Source organism: Malus sylvestris, chromosome 8 (assembly GCF_916048215.2).
Source record: "Malus sylvestris chromosome 8, drMalSylv7.2, whole genome shotgun sequence".
NCBI classification, from domain to species: domain Eukaryota; kingdom Viridiplantae; phylum Streptophyta; class Magnoliopsida; order Rosales; family Rosaceae; genus Malus; species Malus sylvestris.
The window spans coordinates 7,850,356-7,866,537 of NC_062267.1; the positions used below are offsets into that span (position 1 = coordinate 7,850,356).

A 16,182-nucleotide genomic window follows, 5' to 3' on the forward strand; every position below is an offset into this window, starting at 1 on the left:
CAGTAGAACCGATCAATCCGCTCGCTGCGAACAGCGAAGGCACGTGGGGGAATATCTACTTGTGGAAGGTTAACTTTCCTAATCATTTATTTTCACCTCCTTGAATTTATCTTTTTTTGAGCTCTGAAATGCCAATGAACATTTTTTTTTTTTGTATTTATTAAGGTTAATACTGGTAGACTGCTTAAGAAGTTGCATGCTCACGACAGAGGTGTTAGTTGCTTGGTATTTTTGGATGATGGCTCCCTGCTGATTTCGGGGTTGGAGAATGGAGGCATTAGAGTTTGGTCTCTTATAGGGTAACCATTTCTTATCGTATATTTTTGTATCTTTATATTGTTTTTAATTATGCACTGAAAACGGTTATATCTCTATCCGTTGAAGGTATGACGTGGCCTTTAGTAAGTTATAAACTGTATTTGGTATAATAGTAATGTTTAGTAATGGACGGATCATGTACTGAACAATGATGACAAAGTTAGTTAAAATGGGGTCTTGATACTATAAGAGAAAACGATTCATGAATTCCCCATCCACGTGTGGATTGTTTGTCTTGACTTCTTGATCTTTTACTTTCTTAATTGAGCCATCGCACTGGATCCTGGTGAAAATGTCTTCTTTGCCAGTGGTAGAGATGGCAAGATATACGTTGGTGCACTTAGTGCTGAGAGCCCGCTTAACAGCAAGAATGGATTGCATATCATCGATTGTTTCTTCAATCACAGGTTTCTCTCTTTTCCTATAGGCAACCTTTGAGTTTTCTTCAGTTAACACCTCTCTAATTTTTAACCGTGTATTTTTCGTTTTTCAAAGTATAATTGCCAAAGATTGTTGCACGTTTTAAGAACCCTGCATTCTACCTTTAGTTATGACAGGCCTTGCATTCTGGCGAACTGAATCGAGGAACATTCATTTTAGTATATTTTGAATGAGCAAAACTCATTTTACTCACAACTTTGTACTTTTGACTCTTGAACAGCAAAGTTGTTACTTGCTTAGCATATGGCATTTCTGGAAATTATTTGATTTCTAGATTAGAAGATGGCGTGGTCCGACTTTGGGATGCTAGAACTCATAATATTCTTCGCGTGTTCAAACACGCAAAAGGTTATCTCAATTCTATTTGAATTATTTCCTTCCCCGGGTTTATGCATATTGATGATATTGAAGCAAATTTAGCTGTATTTGATTAGCACTATTTCATAATACAGTTTATATTCAAAGATCTCAGTTGTTTGTGTTCAATCTGCCAAACTTTTGATAATTTGTTTAGTATTTACATAAAATTTGCACTGTACTCTGCAGGTCCAGTGAATAATATTCTAGTCGTTCGACAACACTTTTCTGAGAAATATTGTTCGACACACACGCTTTTGATGATCTTCATTCTCCCCGAAAGCAAAGGAAAAGACCATTATGCTGAAATCTGTAATGCAGCAGCCAACCACCGGTCCTACTAATGCATGCAGGCTTCTCTCCCTTTCCATCTCATTTCCTCTAAAGACAAAATGCATTAGCCCTGCGTCCATTAGCAGCACTCGCAACAGTCAAGCGGGTATGATTAATGAAAAATTCAAAGGGTCAACGAAACATGCATGCATAAACTAAACACCCCAATTAATTTTGAGATTACCTGTTTCTGCACTCTTCCTTTTCGATGATTTTTGCACCCGCGCAAAGTCAGCTTCAATATAATGGTTTTGGTTTATTTCAGGCAGCATTGTTTTTACACCCTGTAACTAGTAGCAGCTAAATCAGACGACTGGAGGGTCTGCAAAATTTTGTGACTATAAACTATTACTTTCTTGCATATAATTTTGGGTTTAAAGTTGCTTATAGTCTCAAATCCAGAGATTTTAAAAGTAAAATAAAACTAGAGCATTGCAAATCACAACATTGGGAGAGGAGGAATCGTACTCTGGGACCTGGAATATGGTCTTAACCGAGTTACAAGTCCCTTGCAACATTATATATGCAGTTATGCTTGTCTAGTTGGAATCTTGTCTAGTTGGATTGATGTAAAATGAATAGAGTGAGTTGGTAAATAAATAGAAAAGAGCTTAATTACCAGAAGTGGAAGGCCTCTCATGCAACTAAACAGCTTCCTCTGCTTCGACTATGCCTTCACCCTCATCATCAGAATCAGAAGTGGAAGGCCTCTCAGGTAACTCAACTGCATCCTCTGCCTCCACTATGCGTTCAAAATCAATATATATGTTGGGGATGTGAGAAATCTTGGGCCACTCCTTTCCTCTGCCTTTTTGGCAACCTCGTGCAAGATTACCACAGTGTATGATGTGAAGTATCTGAAGTGGTGTTTTCCGCAAGAAGTCTGGCAGAGTTGTTAGCTGAGAGCAATCGATAATGTCTAAAGAAGAAAGGCATGGCATTATGGTAATATGAGAATCCTCTTCCTTCCACTCTTCCACTCCTTTCCACTCTTCCCACGCTTCCATGTACCATAGTTTGAGTGTTTTCAATTTTGGGAATAGACTAATGCATGATGATGCTGATGACGTTTCCTTTTCTATTCCCAGAAACTCAACTCCAACCTTTTTTACTCCTTTCATACCCATAACGATCAACCTTTCGAGGGACGGCAATATTCCCAAAGGAGGTAAAACTTCACATTCTTTCCACCACGCAAGATCAAGAACTCTCAAATTGTTTAATGACATGATCCAGTTGGGGGCAGTGCTTCCATTATAGCCTTTGATTCTTAAATATTCCAAATTTGGATGCGGTCGTAAGAAATTCAGTATTTCCGCAGTCCCACACTCCTCTATACTCAATTCTGAGAGTTGTTGTTTGTTCCCCAGGGGTGACGCTTTCTCATGCTCACCCGCAGCAACTTTCACATCCCCAACAATTTCTATCCAGAGTTCACCCTGAAGTTGGTCTAAGTTTCTCAAATCTCCCAATTTGAACGCTTCATCGTCGTCTTTACCACCGCCAACAGGGCACCGATCTAGTCTTCTTAGATTTGTTAATCTCCCAATCCCTTTCGGCAAGTACTTCAGCTCATCGCAACCCTCAACATAAAGATGCTTTAAGTTAATCAACTTTCCCATGCTCTGAGGTAGACTTTCAAGTTTCCCACACCAATTAAGGCGCAATGTCTGCAAATTGTATAAATTACACACCCCATTCGGTAGCTTTTTCAAACCACGACTGTAAGACAAATCAAGGAACCTCAGATGCACCAATCCACCTATCTCCTCCGTAAGCTCTTCAATAGAATTACCACTCAAATTCAATGTCCTAAGATGTTTCAACTGTGACATCAAAGTTGAGTCCACAACGGTGAATTTTGAACCAAAAGTTGCAAGAGTACGCAGATCAGTTTTGCAGTTGGAAAATGAAACATGTGGAAATGGACCCTCGGGAGCAAGCAATAGGGTCAAATGACGAATCTTATCACCCAAGGACTCTATTGTATCGTTACCACCCTTAACCTCCATTGTAAAGCATTCATTTTGAGTAAGAAACTGTAGAAAGTCGTGTACAATATCATGCATTTTACACATCCAGATATTTCCATCATGATCTTTTTCAAAGTCTTGGAAGAAAGATCGCATTACTAAATTATCAAAACTCCTTTGGCCAATTATTTTCTTCTCTATTTTTCCTTTCGAATAGAGATAATCTTGTGACATCCACAATTCAATCAAATGATCTTTATCGATCTCATGATCTTTTGGAAAAATAGCACAATACAAAAGGCATTGTTTGACCATAGGTACCAAATCAAAATAACTCAGTAACAATGGTTTGAAAACTTGTTCCTCAACATCGTCCAGCTCCCATATCTTACTATTCAAAACTTCTTGCCATTCTTTCCTCGTTTTCTTGTCACGCATGAGACTACCCAGAGTCTTTGCAGCAAGAGGCAAACCCTCGCACTTTTTTGAAATTTTTTCACCAATGTCTCCCAACACACTATCCTTTTCCCTATTTAAAAATGCCATGTAGTTGAATATTGACAAACAATATTGTTCGCTCAACCTCTCCAAATAGATCGTGTGAGCGGGAGCTCCCATCATATCAACAACCTCCTGTTTTCGAGTGGTCACTAATATCCTACTGCCTCGAGCGCCACTTTGCATTAATCGCAACTCCAATTTCTCCCACCGTTTTGAGTCTGGAGTCCACACATCGTCTAAGACAAGGAGAAACTTTTTTCCCTTTATGACTTCAGACATACACTGAAACAAATCTTCCAAAGTATTTGAATTTGGGATGACCCCTTTGGCACCAGAAATGATGGCTTTGGCAATTTTGTTCACATCAAAAGGGTCCGAAACACAAATCCATATTTTGATATCAAAACAAGCTTTAACATTTTCATCGTTAAAAGCCAGTTGGGCCAGAGTTGTCTTCCCCATTCCTCCCATCCCGACAATAGGGATGACAAGAAGGCCCCTCTCTTCTCGACTACTCTCATTCGACAACTTGCTAACCAAAACTTCCTTTTGTTGTTCTCTACCAAATATGATAGATTCATCAACAGAAGAATCAGTTTCGACTCGCTCAGGTTGTTCACTGATCGCTCTCTCCGTGAATCGAAAGTTATATCTTTCTCTTTGCTTTGCAATCTCATCTAAATCTTCATTCAGACGTTTCATCTCAAGAGCAATGTCATGATGACGAATTACCCGTCTGACTTGACCAAAAGAAAAGCAAGAGGAGGGAATAGAGAAACATACCGCCTTCATCTTCTTCTTAGTAACAAGAGAAGTACTTCCACCGTGCTCTTCTTGTTTCTCAACTTGTTGTTTCAGTATTTCAGTGTTCCACTCATCCAGCACATTGTCCATCTTGTACGACACGTCTGTCAGATCCTCGAGCCATTTTCCTACGCTTTTCTCCTTCACCTGCCTCTGCTCCGCATCCTCAAGCACATCACGAATATAATCAAGGTTGTGAGCGAATTGTTCAATCTCTTTCTTCACATTCAAAACCAGCTTCACCTCTTCCTTGACGTGCTGGTAAGTTACCTCAGCCAGTTGTTCGAGAAGCACGGAAATGAGTGCCTCGGCCATCTTTCGGTTAGCAGTGGAAACAGAGAAAACCAAGAGATCTGAAGTGAGAAAGTGCAGGATGGAAGGCTGTGGTATCACATTTGTTCTTCCCACCGCTACTGGAGTTAGAGATGTTGCTCAGATGGATGTGACAACCGACAAATAATAAAGTGGTAGGGTAGAGGACATTTGTTCAACTTGATTTGTATTACAGCCATACATTGGTCCTCTTTCCTGTTGTACGATTGCACTCAGGAGTCAGGACAGCCACACGAATCAAACAATAATTGAGATAGCAGATTCGCGTATAATACATGTATTATTACGTATATCTTACGTTTAATACATGTATTGTTTTTACTCTTTGCCCTCTGTATTTTTAAGCACATTCGAATTTTATCTAGAATAGTGTTATCCAAACAACTATTCGAATTTTATCTAGATAAGAGCAAAAGACAAGTCTTTGCTGACTTTGATATATATTAAGTCCGCGTGGTTAACTGTTGTTTTGTACTAAATTTAAACAAACAACTAAAGCAGTAGAGACATGAAAACAAAACAATACCTCTGTAATTAAGAATTATTTCTCCTAATTGTTCTGTGAGTAAAAGCACGGCTTCAAATCTTCTTTGTCATTGAACAAAAAAAAAACTTCGTTGTCAATTATTCCGACTATGTCCAATAATTTTCACATGGGTACAACCGTAAACGGAAGTTGGGGAAGAGAAGAGGGGAAAGCAATTGAGAATTGAAAGTAAAAACAGAGTAGACATGTACGGAGGTCACAGTTGATTTGACTTTTAAATTACACAATCTCTGATTTGTTTGACTTTCGAGCACCATTTGTCGTGGGGAGGAGCAATTTGCCGCGATTTTCTGGGAACTTAAAACAATCAAATAAACAAGAAATTTATATTGAAACATGGGAGAAATTTTTTGTGAATTTATGTTCATAAGTGTTTTTGTTAAATTGCACTAATTGTATAATTGTCATTTTTATCGATTGTCATTTGCATGTGAAAGAACTCCAAGAATCCTCTGATGATATGAACAAATGGCCGTGGAGAGGTAGTTTATGCCTCCATGGATGTGCAATGATTAGGTATTTAGCGAAGAAGATTTTTTTTTTTATGTTAAACGACATCGTTTTGAGCCAAATGACTTTAAACAAAAATAAAAGTTAAAAGTTAGATAGACAATTCACACAAAGACTTTTAAACTCGGGTGTAGTGGAAGAAACAATTGTCAGATTCTGAGTAAAGTGGAATTCTTCATCTCACATTCTATTCGTCTCGTCGAGAAGTATGATTTTTTTTTTAATCACTCGATTTCGTTGAGTATTGAATAAGTTATACACGTTTAAAGTTTATCCAGTTTCCGGCAAGTTTTCCAGTTTTGCCACGAACTAGTCACCTTTCAGGTTCTTTTCTGGCCATCTCCGGCAATCATTGGGCTTCCAAATAGGTATAATCTTGTTCTTCACTTTCTTATCTTCATTTTGATATATTATGGGTCAAATTCGGTTAAAAATCGATTGAGTTACGAAACTTTGAAAATTGCCTAAAGAGTTTTTAAAGGAATGACCAAAATCATGAATGATGGACAATCTCAGGGTCCATTTCTATTGATTTTCAATCTCATGGACCATTTTTATTAATCATGCAAATCTTAGGGACCATTTTGTATAATAACATGACAAATAATAGTGGTAGGGTCGAAGTGAGTCATCCCTCACTTATTTCTTCAACAACTTGTATGACAGCCATACATTGATCCCTCTTCCTGTTGATTTCCACCGAAAGTTTTTAAATTTCTTCACCTTACACTACAGAACAAAAAAAATATATTAAAAGATGAAAAAGCTTTGTCTGTATAGTCCACCGTTCAACCAAGTTGTGCTAAGCAGAGGGTTTTTTTTTTTTTTTTTTTTTTTTTGTCATTAGTTAAACTTGGAGGCGGGGGGATTCGAACCTTGGATGAGTTGAGAGTTTTCTTGGCTCTAGTGCCACTGCACCAGGCCCCCATCCTTAGTAGTGCTTAGCAGAGTTGTCAACCGTTGTTTTTCCATTCATTTTTTATAGTCCACCCTTGGTCTGCATTGCCATCACCTAACGGAAGGTCGTCGGTCCAAGTTCGTAGGCCAAGCTCGTCGCACAAAGTTTTATGCAACATACATGAGATCTCGTCGGTTAACTACTGTTTTACTCGACAAGCAGGTTCGTCACATAGAAATAAATTTACGCAACAGAGATGATCTCAACCGACGGACTCTGTTTGGTTGTCATTTTATATTAAAATAAAATAGTGGGATAATCCGAAGAGATCGTCCATCGAAAATAAGTGATCTAAGAGATGACTATTTCGTCCGGTAAATTTATATGATATTAAAAAATTAAAATTTATAAATGCATTAATTAATTAAAAATATAATTGGAGATTAAAAATATTAAATACCAAGATTTAAAAAAAAAATTATATTGTCAAATTATTTTTGAATATTATCTAAAGGATGGGGTGCACTTAGCCTCACAATGGGTTATTAATAATGTGGTTCAAATTCTCCTTTAACAAGAATCGAACCTAGGGCCTCTCACTTATGAATGAAGAGGAATACCACTAGACCGTAGTACTAAATGGCTATGGTCAAATTGAAACTAAATATATACAACCCAAAAAAAATTGTTTGTTCAAATAGAATACAAAATTAAAAAAAAAAAAATTGTAAGCTAGGGGAGGTCCTGGGATGGCTGTACAAGCTCGGGCGACGACGGTGGAATCGTGATGTCATAAGTTGATAAGCTCTAGGATACGATCATGAAGTACTGGCAGACTAATTCCCTTTGACGTGCCAGCTTCTCCTCCACATGCTGAAGTCGAGAGTCGGTCTGGGTCACTACAGTAGAGCTCGATGAAGAACATGAGCCGACTTCCCGGATCTGACCCGCCTCAAGGCAACTTATTTCCTTGCCATTCTTTTCAGCCAACCCCGTACATCAGCACCTGGAAAGACAACTTTGAGTCGGTGTCAACTCCACCATAGGCACATCAGGATACTGCTAGGAGAGAGTGGCGAGGTACTCGTCCTTCTTTTATACCATTGAAGCCTGAAAAAAACAAAGAATACAAAGTTAGATCAATTGGAATTTAAACCATAATTAAAGCTTTTAAAAATAAGATACACAGTTATGGAAGAATACTTACTTAAATCCCATCTACGACCTCGTCGCCATAGTTAGCATGCGTCTCCCCTCAAACCACCACCTCCAGGAAGTTCTCCCCAACCTCCTGCTGTTCCTAGACCCGATAAGATAGGGGTTGAGAACCTGAGTGGTGCTCGTACGGCTTCTACTCCTTGTTTCCCTTATTAGGCGCCGATTTTTTTTTTAAATATACTAGTTTAAATCAAGATAAAAATAAATATACAACAAAATCAAAATCAATATAAAATAAAAAATATGAATGTTACCTGAAGCTTTTCGGTCTTAAAATGTGTGCAAAGCCAGTGCCACTCACCCACTGTAATACCCTGAAAAATTTAAAATATGTGATTATGTAGAATTTTTTTTTTCGATAAGTGGAAATGACGAAAATGCCCTAGGGGCTAAATGTAAATTTTCAAGGACGTATTTTATCCCCATATATTTTGTTATGTTTTTGGACTTATTTGGATAGAGTTCGATCCTACGAGTGCGTAGGCGAAAACCGTTTGTGAAACGGAGTTATAACAAAGAAATTAGATACGTTTTAGTTGTTGGGAAAAATAAAATAAAATAAAATAATGGTGGGAAACTGCCAAGTGGTAGCAAGAGAGAGGGGTAATGTGGAGTCCCATAATTTCTGAATTTTATACACCTTTTTCCTACGTGCTCATTTTGATTAAACTTTTAGACTTCTCTTTTTATTTAATATTGCTTAAAGGGGGACATTTTTATTTAACTTAGGTTAGTTAAGTTTGGGTTGAAATTAATTTACTACGAACCTTATAAAATGGTTATTAACTCTTTTGGACTAGGAAAGTGTGGTCAAATGGCTTTCTTGGAGTGGCAAAGTTTGCCACGTAGTTCACTCCATATGCCGACCCAAGGACATTAGATTAACTTGTTGGTGAAAAGTATGTAGTTGAGGTGTTATCATGTAGGGCTTTTAGGGTGCTTAGTAAGCACCTTAGGGTGATGACTATTGAAGCCTAGGTTGATGATTAAGCATCATGCACCGGAGATTTCTGTCTCTTCTTAGATTCGCGCTTGGCGAGCACCGGAGAATCCTCCTTTGTGCACATTAAGCACGCGGAGGCAGAACAATCATTGACATAGGTGCAGCGATCGCAAGGCCAACAATCCACACTTACCTCCGGAAAATCATTCTCCGAATAATCCACTACCTCCGGAAAATCATTCTCCATCGCTCTTACAAAGTTTCTGAAGTAGTTTCCAATTGTAACGGTCAGCTGTATTAGCTTTCCTCGAAATTTTAAGAACTCTTCAATAAATCGATCAGCATTGATAATCTGCTCTTCCAGTTCCACTTCTGCACAATGACATAACTTTTCCAAGCCACTCTCCGCCTCGCCTAGCAAGTACTCAAACAACTGCCTCTTAAAGCGCTCATGCTTGGGGATAAAGTAACCATACACATAGATCCACTGCAGCACCCGTTTGCATTCGATAATCTCTTGCCAGGCCTCCACGACAAAATCAAGAACCGGATTCGTTTTTATGTATTTCACACTGAGCTTCTTCAAATGAACATCTTGCACAAGGCGATGAAAATCTTCAACGACTATTTTCTTGTACACGCGGTTATATACCCAAAGTACATAATAACGAACAAATCTGTTAGAAGACACCTTCGACATCTCTTTCAAAGATATGTTTGTCATTTCTCTTTCTTTCTCCTGCTATGCTCACTCTCCACCCCCTCCAGGAAACCATTACCAGAACAATTAAGACCATGCCAGTTCCACCATTCGAGGCATGTCTAGCAAAATTCGAATCCACAAGGCGCGCTGCATGTCATATAGTTACATCCTTGGTTTGCTTTTTTGATATTTCGCTTGCACTTTGGACAAGGCTTTGTGTTTGCAAGAATCCAATCTACACCTTCAGAATCATTCTCGTTCTTCAACATCATCCACTTTGCCACTGTATCACAGTTCACTGGACTGTGACCTTCCTCGTGACAATTTGAACAAAATCTGTAAGAGCATAGGCAAGAAACATCACAAGTTCTGTAGCCACCAACAAAGTCTACAGCATAGTCACAGCTAGGAGAAGGGCACCACTTTCTCTTTCCCTTACTATCTTCCACATAAGACCTCAAAAGGTACCGCGAATACTTGGCCTTATCGGCGTCACCATTGGCTTTGGTTGCCAACAGAGAGAGAATCAAATCTTCACCAACAGCAGCGCCACAGCCCGAATGAGGACATTTTAGAGACAAACATCCAACACCATCGTTGCTAATCGATTCACTTACATAAGCTGCCCAACATGCAATACAATAAAAATGGCCACAGAAATCGGAGCTAATACTATGATCACCGCAAGCATCACAAGTCTCGAAGCAAATTTCGCAAGTAAACGAACCAACACTTCGATCAACAAGTGGGACTTTCCTAAACAATCCCAGTTTGTTCCGAACATCGTCTTCCTCCTCAAACCACTTGTCAAATAACATGCTAACATTCCAATTGCAGTGGCGGAGTAAGATAATTGTCAAGGATCTCGATACGCGCAGTTTCAAGCACACCTCTGTCATACATTGTAATTGGCGTTCCCTGATATCTGCCTCTTTCAAAACCGTATATCGAAGCTTTGGCTGCAACAATGTCAATTGATATTCTCTCATAAATCCGTTCAAGTATTCAGCAAACTTAATGTTATCATAATCGGGTTGCGCAAACCATCCATCTAGACTTCTCGATGGGTGGAGATAGCGCGAAGAACTCGAAGAGCAACACGAATCCATGAAAAAAATAACCAACGAAATCGGTATTTGTGAGAGCTCTCGAGTTTGAGATTGATATCGAGAGAAGTGTGCAATGAGATTGGTAAGGGTTCAACCTTTATAAATATAGGAATTGAATCCCTAGGCAACTAGGAAAAGTGAACCAAATTCCTTGTGTGAAAAGGAACAGAAACCCTAAAATTTTCGTAAATCAGGAGCAACCCCATATCGTCTGAGGCGTAAAACGCACCGTTCCAATAAAACATTGCTACCTTAATTAGGAATTTAGGACTTAGAGCCAAATTATAACACTATATATATATATATATATATATATTTATATATATAACAAACGATACTATCTGCACTAAGGGGTTGAGGTGGACTTAGTCTCATAATGGGCTAACAATAATGTGGTTCAAATTCGCTTTTAGCGAGAATCGAACCTTAGACATCTTACTTACAAGTTTAGAGGGACATGTTTTTGGTTTATTTTATAGAGGTACAAGACTTATCCATCTAGCAAATGATGTTATGATTTATTTTTTAATTGTTTTTGCATTTACAATTGAGGTATCTATCATACAATTCTTTTTCTCTCTTTCATCTCATTCTTCGTATTTTTCCCTCTCTTCCCTTCTTCTTCCTAATTTTCTCTCATACTTCTTCTCTATCTCTCGCATACTTCTTGTTCTTTGCACTTCTCTCTCCTCCTCTTCTTTTTCGCATTGTTCTCTAGATTTATGACATAAATCTAGATTTACCATCAATGTAGTGTCCTCTGCTAACAATATAACGTCATATAAACAAAAACTCTTGTCGTTGTATTCTTGATAGAAAATGATTTAGTTGTGTTGTATTAGTCTAAATGTTACATATATAAATGTATGAAGAAGCAGACCAAAATGGACTTTGGTGACAATAATTTAAAAAAGTAGGTGAAATAGTAAACTTGGATGATGACATTTTTATCATGCAATTTTTTTCCCATGGGTGTAAGACTTCCCCATATAAGGGGACGGTTGTAATGTAAAAATTATCTCATCTTTCTACCTACTTATCTTAGCAAACATTTTTTTTTTTGTCAAACAATAGATTTTGTTTGATTATATGTTAGATTAGTCACCAACGGGATTTGAACACACACTGTCATGCAAGGACTCAACATTTGTCCACCACTGTGGTAAATGACCACTTACTCTTAACAAACAATTTATGCTAACCTTTATTTTCCCCATCCCACAAGATCAAAAGTAGAAAGTGAATACCAATCTCCCTCCTCTTTGTACTTTCACTTATTATCTGATATATTTACGAAAATAAACAGTTTAATACATTACTCCCGTTCCACTTCAATTTCTAACAAAAATTCATTTTCTAACTTTTGTCTATTTATAACTATATTCATGCTACGCAAATCATATACACATAATTTGTTTGAAGTACCGGTCAATGTAGTAACTCAAGATACCAACACCGACGCATCATTCCAAATTTCCAGGTACAAAGTAGGTTATGTCCTCTCCAGGTCCACCCCCAAAACCGTAAGTCTCACGCACTCGATCAAAACTCGTACATTCCAGCCATATTCATATCTCCGCCTTTTCTTCTCTCTCTCTCTCTCTAACAAGTCAGAATTCCAGTTCATGCTAGTAAAACGCTGCCGTCGATTGCACTCCATTCCCAAGAAATCCAGAAAATGTAAAAACAAAAATGATTATTATTTAATTTATTTATTTATTTATCCGGTCAGCATATAAATACTGAATATATTTATAATATTATACTCTCAACTCTCAAGCATGTCAGTGCGGGAGTGGGATCTTTTCCGAATCCGTTCCATCAAATCCATTAATTTATTAATTCGGATCTTTCTCTAAAAATTGATCTAATGATAAAAAACAGGGGATTATTTTAAAGTTATAATAATTTTAATCGTTGAATTAAATTTGAACGGTCCGGATTAGTGGATTGGCGGAAAGGGATCGGAAAGAGATTCCCTTCCGTGCATACTCCCTAGTGTCCTCTTACTCTGTCATTTACGCAAACACTTGGGGGGGGGGGGGCGCCAGATCTCTCCTCGAATTCCTGCCACCGGAAGCTTCTCTTCTCCGCCGCTGAAATGCTGAGCTTTTGATCCGTTTTGCTGTGGATTCGAGCTTGATTTGATCGCGTTCGTCGGGGGAAATGGACGGCGGCGATGGGACGATGAGGCTCGGCGCTCTCAACTTGAAGCCGGATCGGGTCGGCGGCTTCGAGTCGGGTCCCGACGTGTCGGTTTCGTCGCCGGTCACGCGGCAGAAGGCGGTGGCGGCAAAGCAGTTCATTGAGAATCACTACAAGAACTACCTTCAAGGTCTGCAGGAACGCAAAGAGAGGTACTTTGCGATTGCTTTAGCTTTTAATTCGTCAAAATTTGTATTGATTGTGATAGTGTCAGCTTGTTAGCAGTAGTCCTAATTGGAATTCTCGAACTTCGTCTTCGATTTCGTGCACACAGTTCTGCTAAGGCTGCATTTGTGTGTTTAAGCTCGATCAAAAATGCTTAATTTTTCCCTTTTTTGCAGTCACTCTTTGCAAATTAATCACAGTTTCAGTTTTTCCTTTGCTGTTTATGTTTTCTGTTTGTCATTTCGAAAACTCGAGCAAGTGGAAGAACTAATTCTGATACAATTACTCGATTAGCTGTAAACTTTAAATTACGTGTTGTTCGCATTTACGGATCAGTTTGATTGAGTGCTGAAAAAAGAAGGTATTGAAAATGTGTTGATACTGAGATTATATATTTATCTGTTTTAGACGTCGAGCGCTTCAAAGGAAAGCACAAGAAGATCAGATACCGAGTGAGGAACAAGAGGAGATGATGAGGACTTTGGAACGCCGGGAAACAGAATATATGAGGCTGCAAAGACGTAAAATCGGCATTGATGATTTTGAGCAATTAACTGTGATTGGCAAAGGCGCATTTGGTGAGGTATGTAAAAGGGTAGAACTATCATATTTCATGGAACTATTTCGGTTTTCCCATGTCGAAAAATGAGAATCTCTCCAGTTCAAATAGATAGCTTTATGAGTACGTAAGCCCCTTGACATAGCTTTGACAATTTTGGGTGTATTCTGAATGAAAAAAGTGGTTACATATATTCTGAGATTTTTAATTTGATGTTTTGACCTACCTATATAGAAGTGAGATATACCGTGTCACTAAAATATGGTACCATTCTTTTGTAATTAACAAATGCAGGTAAGGTTATGTCGTGCTAAAGGTACAGGAGAGATTTATGCCATGAAGAAATTGAAGAAATCGGAGATGCTTAGTCGCGGACAGGTAGCTATGTTTGAAACTTTAAGAACGGTCTACTTCTAAAATTTATTCCGTGCGGTATACAAGAAGACTTTCTTTGCTGCTGTATCCATTAGCTTATTGTATAGTAAGCAGTTGTATGAAGAATTGGTTTTAATCAGAAAACTGAGTATCCTAGAATTTGATTTGTACCAAGATACCTACTACAATCAAGTCACTCTAACACGATACTTGTCCTGATACTGCGTGACATACTATATCAATTTGTATCATGATATATTGTCTTTTGGCATTTAGGTTGAGCATGTGCGTTCTGAGAGGAACTTGCTTGCAGAGTTTGATAGTCGGTTCATTGTACAACTTCATTATTCGTTTCAAGATTCCGATTTTTTATACCTTATCATGGAGTACTTACCTGGTGGCGATATTATGACATTACTGATGAGAGAAGATACTCTTTCTGAAGATGTTGCTCGTTTTTACATAGCAGAGGGTATTCTGGCTATTCACTCAATCCATCAACACAACTACATTCATAGGTGTGACAGTTGTGTACCATTTCAGTTTCAGCCAATAGTAACAAATTTTTTCTCCTTTCGATTTTTTTTTTCTGTAGTATCTTTTAGTTAAATATAAATATCATTTAGACGTGTACACATTTGAGTTTTCTAGCCGGTTCTTTCCGTTAACATACAGAGACACAAAAGGAACACATAAGCACACGAAACCACATGTTATTTAAAAAGAATGTACTTGTTTCGGAGTAAAAACATGTAAACTTACGTGACCTTGTTCTTCTTATAGGGACATAAAACCAGACAACCTGATACTGGATAAAACTGGCCATTTGAAGCTTTCAGAATTTGGCTTGTGTAAACCTCTGGATGACAAGTATTCCACATTGTTACTGGAAAATGATGATTTGACCTCCCAGGAATCCATATCTGAAACTGAAGAACAATCTGGTTGTGACAAGGTTCCTTGGTTGATGCCAAAGGAACAGTTACAACAATGGAAACGAAATCGCCGTGCCTTGGTAATTTTATCCCGTTGTCTTTTCAATTCTTCTTGAAATATTCATCCAAAATATTAAATTAAGTATGCTGACATATCAAGCCGTGCCTTGGTAATTTTATCCCGTTCGCTTGAAATATTCAATTTTTTTTTAAATAAAAACTAAAAACTGTAAGTAAAGGGAAGCTTTAATGAAAAATACTTCCCCAAACTTTTTCTTAAAAAAAAAAACGCGGTCTCGTTTGACTGTTTGAACTGTACTCACTATTTCTACCGAATAGGATAAATAGTCATCGGATAGTACTGATTAAATTAGTCGGGCTTTTAGTGCAGTATCGAACTAATGACCGTATTATTTATACTGTATTTGGTACTGAACCGGATAAGAAAAGAGAACAAAAAAAATTTGACAAATATTTGTTTCTTTGTACTTTTCTCGTATTTATACATAGGGGTGGATTTTTTTGCCAAATTGCCGTGCCAACCGAATTGCCAACCGTGCCATACCGATTTTGTGCCAAATTTTTTGTACCAATCGGTAATGGTACGGTATTGTACCGTACCGAAATTTCATGGTACGGTATTGGTAATAGATATCATTACCACGGTATTACCGTACCATACCGAGAATACAATATAATTTATAATTTATAAATTATATAATAGATAATTATATAACACGTATTTATAATATTCCAATAACTTGAAAATAAAACCCTACTTATATTAGCATTGTTGTTGGTGACTTTGATCTCTTAAAATTGTGGAAATCAAACACAAAAGAGTTCATAATTTTTTCACAAATAGCCAAAATATCTTTGTAACCCCCACTTCTACTGTTGCTAGTGAAAATGCATTTAGCTTAGGGAGGAGGGTTGTGGACCCTTTTAGGGTATC

The 16,182-nt window shown here is 37.9% G+C and overlaps 4 protein-coding genes and 1 long non-coding RNA gene across 11 annotated transcripts in view; 1 reads left to right on the top strand and 4 right to left on the bottom strand.

Moving 5' to 3' along the window:
- Positions 1-5,201, bottom strand: part of LOC126633088 (putative disease resistance protein RGA3) — a 118,089-nt gene extending 112,888 nt beyond the window's left edge. The window contains exon 1 of the mRNA XM_050303640.1: positions 4,875-5,201. Coding sequence (XP_050159597.1) covers positions 4,875-5,042 — 168 coding nt within the window. The 5' untranslated portion in view covers positions 5,043-5,201. The remainder of the gene's footprint in view (positions 1-4,874) is intronic.
- The window catches only part of LOC126633091 (disease resistance protein RGA2-like), a 65,578-nt gene that overhangs the window by 31,789 nt on the left and 17,607 nt on the right, over positions 1-16,182 (bottom strand). The window lies entirely within an intron of this gene.
- Positions 1-16,182, bottom strand: part of LOC126633087 (putative disease resistance protein RGA3) — a 140,211-nt gene that overhangs the window by 31,058 nt on the left and 92,971 nt on the right. The window contains exons 3-5 of one of the 6 annotated variants that reach the window (XR_007626950.1): positions 2,069-4,874; positions 1,634-1,733; positions 1,199-1,519 (exon numbers count right to left, since the gene is read on the bottom strand). Coding sequence is in view for 2 of the 6 variants with exons in the window: in XM_050303638.1 (XP_050159595.1) it covers positions 2,094-4,874 (2,781 nt within the window). In the remaining 4 variants the exon portion in view is untranslated. Of the gene's footprint in view, positions 1-1,198; positions 1,520-1,633; positions 1,772-1,881; positions 4,875-16,182 lie in introns of those variants that run through there. The other 5 variants (XR_007626951.1, XR_007626949.1, XR_007626952.1 and 2 more) reach the window with 5 other exon arrangements.
- On the bottom strand, positions 7,558-8,526 carry LOC126633105 (uncharacterized). Of its 2 annotated transcripts, XR_007626956.1 has the most exons (3): positions 8,488-8,526; positions 8,223-8,381; positions 7,558-8,125 (listed from the first exon to the last, which is right to left on the bottom strand). It is a non-coding gene; the product is annotated as an uncharacterized LOC126633105 (long non-coding RNA). The 2 variants fall into 2 exon arrangements; XR_007626955.1 differs by lacking the exon at positions 8,488-8,526 and having other exon boundaries at positions 8,223-8,481.
- On the top strand, positions 13,011-15,358 carry LOC126633093 (uncharacterized). The gene is made up of 5 exons (XM_050303650.1): positions 13,011-13,345; positions 13,767-13,941; positions 14,212-14,295; positions 14,569-14,810; positions 15,076-15,358. The coding sequence occupies exons 1-5, from the start codon at positions 13,155-13,157 to the stop codon at positions 15,341-15,343; spliced, it is 960 nt and encodes a 319-aa protein (XP_050159607.1). The 5' UTR covers positions 13,011-13,154; the 3' UTR covers positions 15,344-15,358.

Excerpts from the sequence above, each read along its gene's own strand:
- LOC126633093 (XM_050303650.1), top strand. The coding sequence starts at position 13,155 with ATGGACGGCGGCGATGGGACGATGAGGCTCGGCGCTCTCAACTTGAAG. Across the intron at positions 13,942-14,211 it reads GCAAAGGCGCATTTGGTGAG|GTAAGGTTATGTCGTGCTAA; the intron begins GTATGTAAAAGG and ends TAACAAATGCAG. Across the intron at positions 14,811-15,075 it reads CAACACAACTACATTCATAG|GGACATAAAACCAGACAACC; the intron begins GTGTGACAGTTG and ends TTCTTCTTATAG.